Source organism: Odocoileus virginianus, chromosome 7, assembly GCF_023699985.2.
Source record: "Odocoileus virginianus isolate 20LAN1187 ecotype Illinois chromosome 7, Ovbor_1.2, whole genome shotgun sequence".
NCBI lineage: Eukaryota > Metazoa > Chordata > Mammalia > Artiodactyla > Cervidae > Odocoileus > Odocoileus virginianus.
Genome location: NC_069680.1, coordinates 19,638,219 through 19,650,083, shown reverse-complemented (window position 1 = coordinate 19,650,083; position 11,865 = coordinate 19,638,219). Strand labels below are relative to the sequence as shown.

Here is an 11,865-nt window from a genome sequence, read left to right as displayed (position 1 = left end):
ATAGGAAGGACATTGGCCATATTTCTGCAGGGCCTCAAGACTGTAATCAGATGTCGTGTCGGAATGTGACTCCAAGGTCTCAGGCGACACCAGGTCTAACTAGAGAGCCCCCAAACACAGGACGAGACAACCAGCTTGGCCTGCGGCGTCACCTGAGAGTCAACGGAGCCTTCCTTCTTCAACAAGATGGGAAAACCCGAGTCAGTGGAGCCTTCACTTTTCGACAGGACTGGAAAATCTCCCGTTTGCAAAGAAGAGTATGAGAGTTTTATAGAGATGAATCAGCCTGTTCTGCACCAGCTTGAAAGCAATGCACACAATCTCCATCCCAATGATGATGTAAATGGAGAAGAACAAGAAGAAGTGAGGGTGTTCCAGCATGATGTCCCCGAACCCAATGGTGGTCAGCGTGACGAAGCAGAAGTAGAAGGCGTTTTCGAAGTTCAGCTGCTTCTCCCAGATGGGAAGGACGGCGGCCGCGCAGGAAATGTAGGCGAAGACCACGAGGGCTATGACGGGGAGGGGGACGTCCAGCCTCTCCACCTGCCGCCCCACTTCATCCAGGTTGCTGATGATGGAGCTCGAGAGCCTCCCGGACCCCAGCTCAGGACACGACGTGCTCCTCTCCATGACCAGAGGGGGCACCTGGAGGGTGCTGTCTTTCTCCCGTGCCAGAAGTCTCTCGAACAGCTCCATGTTGCTGCTTGGGGCCGCGGGGGCAGGTTTGGGGGCCGGGAGCTCCGGGTCATGGATGACCACGTGCGGGACGGCTTCATCTGCGGGACGGGAGTCCGGTTGTCTTTTGCAGGAGCGTCCGGAGCACCACTTGGGAAGGGGAGCGGGGAGCAAGGGCAGTCTTCGGAATTGATTATAGGACGTGGATAAGATGGTGGCCAGGATGTCGCCTATGTCCGTGAGGACCAGGAACATCAGCGGGATGCCAAAGAGAGCGTAGAGCATGCACAGGTACTTGCCGAGCCTGGTGACGGGGTAGACGTGGCTGTAACCTGAAAAAGAAGACCGAGCCAGATGGTCGGCGGCTCCTCCCCCTCCCCCACAAAAAAAAAAAAAAAAAAAAAAAAACTTTAAAGAGACCTGCCGTTTCCTTTCCTTGGCATGACATTTTGCACCACATATTTTTAAAATATTCATCTTAAAACATTCATCAGCTTGTCTGACATTAGGTCTACTTTGGTTGGGGCAGTAGGAGGTGAAACCCAGCTTATCTTTAGGGTAAGGGACGACTCATGTCCTTGGCAGGAGACAAGCCAGCATGTGGGAGTGAGCTGACTGCCTTGCCTTCTGCCATCTCTGAGCGTCTGAAAGAGGATGGGCCCAGCACACCTGGAGAGACGGGATGAGCGCAGGTGACAGGGTGTGGTGGCTTTGCAAGCAAACCCATCACTTCCGTCATCCTCCACAAAGCGGCAGTTCCTAAGAAGCCATGCCCATCCTTTCTGGGATGTCTGGGCCTCTATATAAGGTTTGTGTCTATATAAGAGGCAATTACATGCCAGTGGCGTAAGCAGTGCACACAGTACTTGGGATGGCAGGAAGAGGGACAGTGAATAACATACCACTGCTGCCTTCAGAGCCACCTGTGGTTGAGTGGGTCAGTCGACTGTTCACGAACAACACTGAAGAGCTGAAGACCCCAGCATCTAGAATCCTGCCAGCCTCATTTCCAGTTCCAGCGCTACCATTTACTAGAAAGTGATATAACTGCTCACATTTTCAGGTTTCTTATCTCTAAAGTGGGTAGGACCATCCCTGCTTTGCATACTGACCAGTGGAGGGATTACAAGAGACCAGTGCTTCACACGCAGTGGGTGTGTCATTCCCAGGCGGTCAATGTCCTCGTTCTAATAATAACAGCTGGCTTTTTGAGCAGTTACTGGGGCCCAGGTATTAACCAGCCTTCACTGGTAGCTATGGTGACCACCATCACAGAGGGGGAAACTGAGGCTCAGAGAAGTGAAGCGACTTAGCCAAGAGCATACATGTGATAAACTGAAGCTGCGGGTCAGAGGATTGAAACCTGGCCTACAGTAGGTGCTCAATAAATGCCAATCCATTATGCATGCCTGGAAATCCCATCCAGCTCCCGAGCCAGCTCTCTCCACTGGGTCAGGAGCACCAAAGGGGCCAGACACGCCAACCATCAAGGACAGGTGAGCCAAGCAAACAGAGGGCTAGGTTGAAGTCTTCCTTCTCTTCACCAGCTTCCTCCTTCCATCACTCCAGCCTCCTCTCTTGTCGACAGAGGCCCAGGAGCAGAGGGATACCAAATCCCACAGCGCAAGTCGCTGGATCTTCTGGAGTGGGTAAGCTCAGTGCCTTCCACAAAGAGGGAGAAGCTTCTGTATTTAATGCCTGTGTTTAATTTTTGATGTCCTAAAGGATGATTAATGCAGAAAGCCCCAGCCCAACTATGTAAATTAATTGGAAGGCAATTGACAAGCTGGCTAAGCCCCAACCTCCTCCAGGCCCACTGCTTCCTGTGCAAACTCTGGCCTCAGCATCTGTCCTCCAGGCACACATGGGTGGTCAGGCTGCCCATCTTCACTGGGGTCCTGGGGGAGGCTCCTAGCTGGACTCCTCAGTGTGCATCCCTCCCAGGGCACTCCACGCCACCCTCCTGCTTCCACGAGGTACCATATGATGGCAGGAGCAGTGACTGGGATCCAATCTCAGTGATCTTCTGGTTTAGTGGAGGAGGCAGATATGAATTAAAAAACCACCCCAGTGAGTATGCTTCCCTGATAGCTCAGAAGGTAAAGAATTTGCCTTCAGTGCAGGAGACCTGGGTTCAATCCCTGGGTTAGGAAGATCCCCTCAGGAGGGCATAGCCATCCACTCCATTATTCTTGCCTGGAGAATCCCTATGGACAGAAGGGCTTGGTGGGCTGCAGTCCACGGAGTTGCAAAGAGTCGGACGCGCCTGAGCAACTAAGCACAGTGAGTATGCAATTGCACATGGAGATCAGTAACGAGTCATAAAACCATGGCCACCCGATGCAAAGAGCCGACTCACTGGAAAAGACCCTAATGGGGGAATGACTGAGGGCAAAAGGAGAAGGGGGGCAGAGGATGAGATGGTTAGAGAGCATCATCAACTCAATGGATATGAATTTGAGCCGACTCCAGGAGACAGTGAAGGACAGGGAGGTCTGTCCTGGCGTGCTGCAGTCCATGGGGTCGCAGAGTCAGACACAACTTAGTGAGTGAAAGTGAGTCACTCAGTCGTGTCCCACTCTTTGCGACCCCATGAACTATACAGTCCATGGAATTCTCTAAGCCAGAATACTGAAGTGGGTAGCCTTTCCCTTCTCCAGGGGATCTTCCCAACCCAGGGATTGAACTCAGGTCTCCCGCATTGCAGGTGGATTCTTTACCAGCTGAGCCACAAGGGAAGCCCAAGAAAACTGGAGTGAGTAGCCTATCCCTTCTCCAGGGGATCTTCCCAACCCAGGAATCGAACCAGGGTCTCCTGCATTGCAGGTGGATTCTTTACCAACTGAGCTACCAGGGAAGCCCACGCGAGTGAACAACACATTAGATGGGAACAAAGGCATCCAAGCTGTATTTGCATTTATTGAGGACCTACTCTGTGCCAGGCTTCTGTGGGCAGTATTGAGGGTACAGTGAGGAACGGGCAGAGGTCATGCGCTCCAGGAGCTCCTAGTCGAGAGGAAAGCAAAGCCATGACTTCAGCTCCCTCGGCGTCCAGCAGGACCCAAGAGCACCAGGGGCAGGAGCGAGCTCTCCCTGGCCAAACCTCCCATCAGACACCAGGACTGCTCAGAGGGGCCGGACTTGCTGAGGGAGCCCAGCGTCTCCAGTCTCTGCTCCCTGCAGGCCTCCAGCAGCTCAGCCCTCCCCTCGGGGAGAGGAGGTGGCGGAAGGGACCTCAAGACTTCAGTGCCAGTGACCGCCCAGGAGCGCTGAGGAGCTGGGGGTGCAGTGGCATCTCCGGGAGAGGGAGGGGCTGGAGAACAGGGGGGGCTCTGGACAGGAAGACCAACTGTCCCATGTGCCCAGGACTCAGGGTCTCCTGTTCCGGTAAAACCCTTAAGTGCTAAAGCCAGGGCAGCCTCGGGCACGCCAGGGAGCTGCTCTCTGGAGCCAGGGTGAGTGTGGAGGGGGCAGAGAGATTCTCCAGGGCAGGGAAGAGGAGAAAGGAGGGTGCCCAGAGCCCCTCGTGGGGACAGGAGTTCAAAGAGGCCATGGATGGAGTCTTGGAGGGGTCCAGGCCCGGGTGTCAGCAAAGGTTCCCATGCCCGAGCTTGTTACAGGCCCCTCAGGGCCAGCAGTCCTTAAAAGATGTCAGCAGTGGGGCCCGTAAGCAGGGAGTCATCCCGTTTTCCAGATGTTGCATAAGTCCCCAGCTTTCGTGCACCCATAGGAAAATCAGGAAAAGCTCCCAGTGGAAGCCCCCCAGCCTCCAGGATGGGGTCCTAAGGTGAGATCTATGTAAAGAAAATAATATCACATTTCTTACCAGATTTATGGAGTAAAATGCCTTTTAGAGTCAGACTTCCCTGCATAGCAGAACCCCTAATGCTGCTAACCACCCCTATTACTGCATGTCAATGGGCAAGGAACAGGAAAGCCAGGTGACTCACGTGGGGTCACCCAGCCCACAGCCAACAAGCATGTGCACCCCTTGCCCAAAGACCTCTGCCCCCTCCCCCCAACCCACATGCTGTCCTTGGCAAAGGCGGGTTCAGTGGATCATAAAGAAAGTCACTGTGGCCGCCTCTGAGTGGAATATGATTGCAATCCAGGGGACGGGCCACAAGGCAGAGAGGCAAGTCTCAGGGCACAGGCCCCTGTGAAGGAAATGGATTGCCTCCCCAATTACTGAATGCTAGGACACATAATGGAAAAATCATATCATTTCTTATAATTCAGGCATATATTTTAATGCCATCAGTTCACCTCACTTAGTCTATGAGGATTTAACAGCCCATGCAGCCTCAAATCCCAGGGGGCTGATCCGTTTGGCAATGACTGGGGATTGATCAGCCTCGTATCTGCCCAGGGTCCCTTCTTCAGCATAAGATCAGGTGCATTTCAGGTGACCCAGAGATGCAGGGCAGCAAGCAGCATTATCAGCAGGGCCATTATTGATTACGGGCAGTGCAGAGACTGCCCCAACATCCCCTTCCGGTAGCAATTACTGGATGGCCTAATGTCCTAATGGCCTTGGACATGAGTGGGAGCATTGTTTTCTTGGGATTTAAACCAAGCTAATGCATTTCCATTAGATCAGTGGTTCATCGCCTGGACTACCATTAGAATCACCTGGAGGGCTCTGAAAAACAGTGATGCCTGGGCCTGTCCCGGGTAAGTCTGACTTGATTGGTGTGGGGTCCAGGCATGGTGGTGGTGGAGCGGGGCGCCTGTAAAAGATAACCCGGTGATTCTGATGTGCAGCCTGGCCTGAGAACACTTGTCCCAGGAGACTGTTTCTCAAATGTCTTGTGCATCAAAATCACATGTAGAGCTGGTTACAACACAGTTCACTGGCCCCACATCCATAGCTTCCGACCCAGTAGGTCTAGGATGGAGCCTGAGAATTAATTTGTATTTAAACAGGTTCTCTGGCGATAATCATGCCACTCGTCCAGGGACCCGACCATGATCTGATAATCATTACATCACATCAGTGGTTCTCAACAGGGGGCAATTTTGCTCCCTGAGGGATATCTGGCAATGTCTGGAGACATTCTGGGCTCTCACAACTGGTGGAGACAGCAGGGGAAAAGTTGGGTTTCCATAGTGGGGAGAGGCCAGGGATACTTCTAAACATCCCACCATGAGTGCACAGAACAGCCCCCACCATAAAGAATCCTTTAGTTTAAGACATCGGCCGTGCCAAAGTCCGAGGTCACTCCCCAAAGGGGCAGTCACAGTGCCTACCTTGTACAGCTGTTGTGAGAATTAAGTAAAATAGTGCATATAAAACATTCTGACACCATGCCTGACGCTGGTATGTGCTCAGTAGCACAGCTATTAAGTTGCTGTTACTCCTTTACCGACTAAACAACAACTACCCCTCTTTCTGCCCCTTACCTGTCCCTGCCTGTATCGGCATTCAGGTGAATGAGAGCTGTTCTGAAGGAAGCCACACGGGGGCGCCCTTGGACACAGCACATGCCCATTTACGCAAGCTTGTCACAGTAGACGCTGGCTGTCCATCCCGCAGCCATTCCCCGTCGTTCCCTGGAAGGCCGCTGCTCCCTCATCTGATTCAGCGATAGATCCAGTTAATCTAAATCATCCCGGTAATCCAACCCCCTTTGCCAGGAACTGGCTTGGGGCGGGAGGCTTCTCAGAAGAAGTTTCCTTGCTCCACCGCCTCCACTACGGTGACCCCAGCCCCCAGCAGGGGAGGCTCCTAACAACTCTGGCTTGGCCGCTCTCACCAGGCCCTTCCTGCTTCTGCCCTGCAGAGGGAAGCTTCTTGTCGTTCAGCAGCTCAGTCGCGTCTGACTTTGTGACCCCGTGGACTGCAGCACACCAGGCTTCCCTGTCCCCCACCATCTCCCAGAGTTTGCTCAAACTCACATCTATCGAGTCAGTGAAACCATCCAACCATCTCATCCACTGTCATCCCCTTCTCCTCCTGCCCTCAGTCTTTCCCAGCATCAGGGTCTTTTCCCCTGAATTGGTTCTTTGCATCAGGTGGCCAATGTATGGGCCCAGATGCTAGGAGGCCCTCCGACACTGGCCTAGGGATACGGTGCTTGAACGCAAGACCAGCCCCATCCCTCACAGCCCGCCAGCCTCGGTGGCCTCTCCCTCAGAGTTCTGCCCTGCTGTCTGGCTGGAAAGCTCTCTCAGCCTTCTTCACCTGGTTCATCTCCACAGATCCTTCAGCTCCAATGCTACTTTCACTGACAAGCCTCTCCCTGCTCCCCACCCATCAGGATCACCCCAACATCCTGTTCCACCCACTTCCACAGTCCAAGCTTCTCCTCTGAGCTCGTCTGCATGCTCAGCTGTTCACTGTTCCTCCCTCTGTTAGACTCTGAGCTGCACTGGGGTGGGAGGCGTCCACCTACTTCAGTCCCGTGCTGGGCACAGAGAAAGTCAGGCTTGGACAGAAGCAGTGGGGTCTCAGGTTAAGACCCAGACAGCCTGAAGCCAGACACACATGAGCTGTCACCTTGCAAACAGGGCGGACCTGCCCTGCCTCCCTGTCCCCATCCAGAGAGCGGGACGGACACCAGCAGCTACCTCAGGGCCGCTGCGAGGCTTCAGCAGGCTAATCGTGGCGAAGAACTTAGACTCGAGCCTGGTCAGTCGTAAATACACGTGCTAGCCAGTGCAGCAGCTGCTGTTGCAGTCACAGGCATTCAGTATGTGTCCATTAAGGAAAGAAGGAAAGAGGGGGAGAAGGGAGGCTGCAAAGCCTATCTCCATGGCTGAGTTCCAGTGCTTTCTGTCACCCAGGAAAGTGAAAAGTGAAAGTGCTACTTGCTCAGTCGTGTCTGACTCCTTGGGACCCCATGGACTGTAGCCTGCCAGGCCCCTCTGTCCGTGGAGTTCTCCAGGCAAGAATCCTGGAGTGGATTGCCATTCCCTGAGCCCGCCCTTTGTGCAGCCATCGAGAGGCGAGTCTGTGGCTTTGAGGGTCAACAAGTCCATCTTTAAACATGCAAGTGGTCACTGTGGGGTGGGGGCAGGTCTGTGCCCACACCCTCTCCTCTGCCGGGGCTCTGGGAGGGACAAGGACTCACACGGAAGTCTCTCCCTTGCTCCGAGGCTGGAGACACATATACAAGTGCAGGGAACAGGGTGAGGCCAGCTCCTTCCTCTCTGCAAGCCCCTTCCTTCCGGGCACCGTCATCTGCTCCAAGTGGACGCAGGAATCCGAGGGGGTCCCCGCTTCCCAGGCACAGCCAGGCCCTCCCAGGGGCTCCCTGAGCAGCGGGTGGCAGAGTCCCCATGGCACTCCCACAGACCTGCAAGCTGGCAGCCTCCTTTGGGGAAGGAGCACTGGACTTGGGGCCTCAGCGGTTGTCACGGGCACCAGCTCCACTCTCTGCGTGACCTTGGCCCCTGACATCCACTCTCTGGGCTCAGGCTCCCTGACCTGATTCCCTGCGGGCCTTAAAGGAGGTGGCTTAGCACAGCCCCTGCAGGCAGCTGTTAGCTCTCGCTAGCCCTGCAGCTCCCGCTCCTCCTCTGTCTCACGGCGAGTGCTCCGGTCCTGCTCTCGCACACGATCCTCCCTCTCCACAGCGAGCCCTCCTCGAGCGCCTTCCTCCATTCCTTCGGAGTCAGCTGCCACCACCGTGTGCCGGTGACTCTGAAACCCCAAGGCTGGAGCGGCTGAGCACATCACACTGCATGTTTGGTTGCCCCTGAGTCCAGGAACCGGGGCAGGAGATACATGGCAGGTTAGGTTTTGTTCAAGAGCACTCACCCAGAGACAAAGAAGAAGCTGAAATGCAGCCTGCACCTTGCCTACTGGGACCTCCACATGGGGCTGCCCCCACCCGAAGGAAAGGTTGTGGTGCTTGTTAAGTCGCTCACTCATGTCAGACTCTTGTGATCCCCTGGACCATAGCCCTCCAGGCTCCTCTGTCCATGGGATTCTCCAGGCAAGAATACTGGAGTGGGTTGACATCCCCTTCTCCAGGGGATCTTCCTGATCCAGGGATTGAACCTGGGTCTCTAGCATTACAGGCAGATTCTTTACCATCTGAGCCACCAGGGAAGCCTGAACTGGAAGGGTATGCTTTCCTGATTCGCACAAATGGGCCAGTGGCAGCCTCACTCACTGCCATCTTTCTGAGCACAGGGTAGGCACTGCACACCCATTTCTTGCACTAAAGGAAGTGAACATTTCAGCATCCCTACTAAGGGTTCCCCCACCCCCCACCTCTGCTTTCTCTTACAAGCCCACCCTTGCCCTTGGACTTACCCACTGTGCTGATGACCGTGCAGCAGAAAAAGAGTGAGCTGAGGAAGGACCAGTCTGCAGACCTGGTAAACCACTGGGGCTTCACCTTCTGCAGCAGCTTCTCGAGGTCCCGCTTCCGGCCTTCCTCAACTCCAGAGAGACAAGACTGGAGTGAGTGAGAGGGTCCCACCCTCTAAAACAGGTTCCGCCCAGGTGAAAGGGTGTCTTCCCCCGGGACCATGCCCCCTGCCTTGTGGCCCTCATCAACTCGAGATGGGGGCTCTCGGAGCCCCTTGCTCAACGTCTCTGCAGTTTGGGTCCTGCTCCAGCAGCTGCGGAGATCAGGAGCCCACATAAACCTGTGTGACGAGCACCCGAGAGAGATGCCCACCAGCCTGAGGTCATCATGGAAGTGCCCTGGGGGCTTTCTGAACGTTCTGAGCCTTGCAAAGGGGCTTACTAACTTCTGCTCTGTCTCTTTTACTGGGGTCTTGAGAACTGAAAGGAAAAGGCTTTCATGAAATGCGAGGAGTTGCATGATTACAAACCATCCCTACTCCCGGAGACCATTAAGTCTGATTGAGCATGGGGATCAGGCTGGCATCAACTGCCTGAGAATATCTGGGAAGCCTGGGTGGAGGCCAGCTTGGGGACCCTGGTTTCTCAAGGAGGTTTCCAAATGGTTCCCTTGGCCCAGCACTCAGGGGGTTTGGGGATCCCAGAAACTGCCTGCCAGCTGGCACTGTTATAAGAGATCACACATCCAGGCACACAGCAGAAAACTCTTATTTTTGTGAAATAGTTCATAATTTTATGAAAGAAAATCCATCCTTATTTGAATGGGCACTGAACTGGGAGTCCAGGCACCTGCAGTCTAGACCCAGTTCTGCCCTTGACTAGTTCCCGGAGCTGTGGACATGAGGCTTCTTTCTGAGCCTCAGTTTCCCCATCAAGGAGGAAGCATGACAAGGTGAAAAGTTCTGGCTTAGGAATCTAAATGCCTCGGATTGAATCCCTGGCTCCTTTTTCTCATGGGTCACCTTGGGCAAGTTGTTTTACTCCCAGTGCCTCAGTTTCCTGATCCTTAAGAGGGGGACAATTCATACTCATAGGGTTGGTGGGAGGATTGAGTGAGCGCATGAAAAACACTTGGCACAGGGGCTGCACGAACCCAGCGCTTACCAGGCATTTTCTCCGGTGAAAATCAGGGGGTGGGCCAGCTCTGTTCCCCATGGCATTCTGTGCTCAGAATCACCCAGGAAACTTTTGAAAAATAAGATTCCCAGCCCAGCCCTGGAGATCCTGCTTCAGTGGGTTGGGGAAGAGCCTGGGAATGTGCATTTGAGACAAGCTCCTTTGATGATTCTGATGTGTGGCCAGGTTTGGAAAGCCCTGAACTTGTTGATAGTTTGGAACCAGTGATGGCGCAGTGTCTGATGGCATCTCATGGGTCATCTGAGTGGCCCAGATGCAGAGAGAAGGACCCTCCACCGAGGAAGGACTCTGCCACCTGTGAGCAGCCTCTGGTCCGCCCCCACTGAAGGGACCTCCCGGAGGTCAGAGGAGTCATTAACAGCCTGGCTGAGGACCTGTCGTACCGTGGACCGTTATTCCTCTGAACTTTAGAGTCTGTGTTTCCTTTGTCTTTTCTTCACTCTCTATTATTTTATCTTGTTCTTTTGAGTCCATCTTTGCAAGTTTTAGGAGACAGAACAGAATAGAAATAGTGGACAAGTACCAGTGAAAAGCAATAAGGATAGACGTACAAAGAGGCTTCACGTCTATTATCTCATCTGCTTCCCACAGGGTCCCTGGGATTTGGCAGACCTGAGACTGTGGGCCTTCTTCTCCCTGGAAGACTGAGACCTAGAGAGGGTCATTACTCTGCCGCAGATCACTCAGCGAGCTGGGAGAGCACCCGGCCTGGAACCAGGACTCAAGTTCTTCTCAGGACCCTTCTTATCTCCCCTGAGTCGAACCACAAAAAAAAAAAAAAAGCCTTTGGAAACAAAAAGTAGAAGACCAGAGGGGCAGACTGGGGCCTATCCAATTTGGATGGTTGCTTGAATTCTAGTCCCTGTAAACTGAATCAGGGTGGGGCAGGCAGTTCTGAGGACCAGTCTAGGAATCCCCAACTCCAGATCTGGCCAGCCAGCCATGCCACCCCACCTCATCAAATCTCCAGCAATCCGTCCTCCATGGAGCATGCCAGTCTGGGTGGAGCTGGAGCTGAGGCAAAGGGGTGGGAACACCTACTGGATGCTCAGTGCTTTTCCTACTTTCCTTATAACAACCCTGAGAGGCCATCCACTCTTCTCCCCCATTTTACAGAAGGGAAAACTGAGACTCAGAGAGAAGTCACTTGCCTAAGTTTGCCCAGGGATGGGGAGGAGGCAGGCACAGGGCTCCCAGATCAAGCCTCCTCCAAACCCGCTCTTCTCTGGGGGCTGCTTCCAGCAGCAGAGAAAAGGCCTGCCCACCAGGTGAGCCCCTACCTGTGCTGTTACATTTCAGGATGCCACAGAGCTTCTCCAAGAACTCCTCAAACTCCGGGTCCTCTGCCCGCAGGTCCTGGCTGCCCTCGATGGCTGAGAAGACCGCAGCGCCCACCAGTGCGTAGGTCACCAGGGAGCAGAGAAAACAGAGGCGAGGGGAGAGCTTCTCCAGGGCCTCCCAGTAGCACTTCTTCGCTTGGGGAAGCCCCGGAGCCTCCATCCTCCCCGCAGTGGGCAGGACAGGAAATGCTGGAGAGGCTGGAGTCCAGAGGCGGGGAGGAGGTGTGGGGGGGGGCGGGGTGGGTGGAGGAAAGCGCCCTGAGAATGGCCCGGCTCCAGCGTTAAGTGGTTGGTGCCAGGGTTTCCACCGCCCCCCCTCCCCCCGCCCCCGCCCAGGACTCGGGAAGCAGCCAGCACTCCTAGCGTTCAGTTCCTAAGAGTTTCTCGGACAGC

At 54.5% G+C, this 11,865-nt stretch overlaps 1 protein-coding gene across 1 annotated transcript; it reads right to left on the bottom strand.

The window, feature by feature from the left end:
* Positions 1–213: 213 nt before the first annotated feature.
* Positions 214–11,632, bottom strand: KCNK18 (potassium two pore domain channel subfamily K member 18). Its single transcript, XM_020891069.2, has 3 exons — positions 11,413–11,632; positions 8,939–9,067; positions 214–1,007 (listed from the first exon to the last, which is right to left on the bottom strand). The coding sequence occupies exons 1-3, from the start codon at positions 11,630–11,632 to the stop codon at positions 214–216; spliced, it is 1,143 nt and encodes a 380-aa protein (XP_020746728.2).
* Between the last annotated feature and the right edge of the window lie 233 nt (positions 11,633–11,865).

Coding starts and splice junctions, on each gene's coding strand:
- KCNK18 (XM_020891069.2), bottom strand. CDS start 11,632: ATGGAGGCTCCGGGGCTTCCCCAAGCGAAGAAGTGCTACTGGGAGGCC. Junction 9,068..11,412: donor CCTGAAATGTAACAGCACAG/GTAGGGGCTCAC, acceptor GTCTCTCTGGAG/TTGAGGAAGGCCGGAAGCGG. Junction 1,008..8,938: donor CACGGTCATCAGCACAGTGG/GTAAGTCCAAGG, acceptor CTTCTTTTTCAG/GTTACAGCCACGTCTACCCC.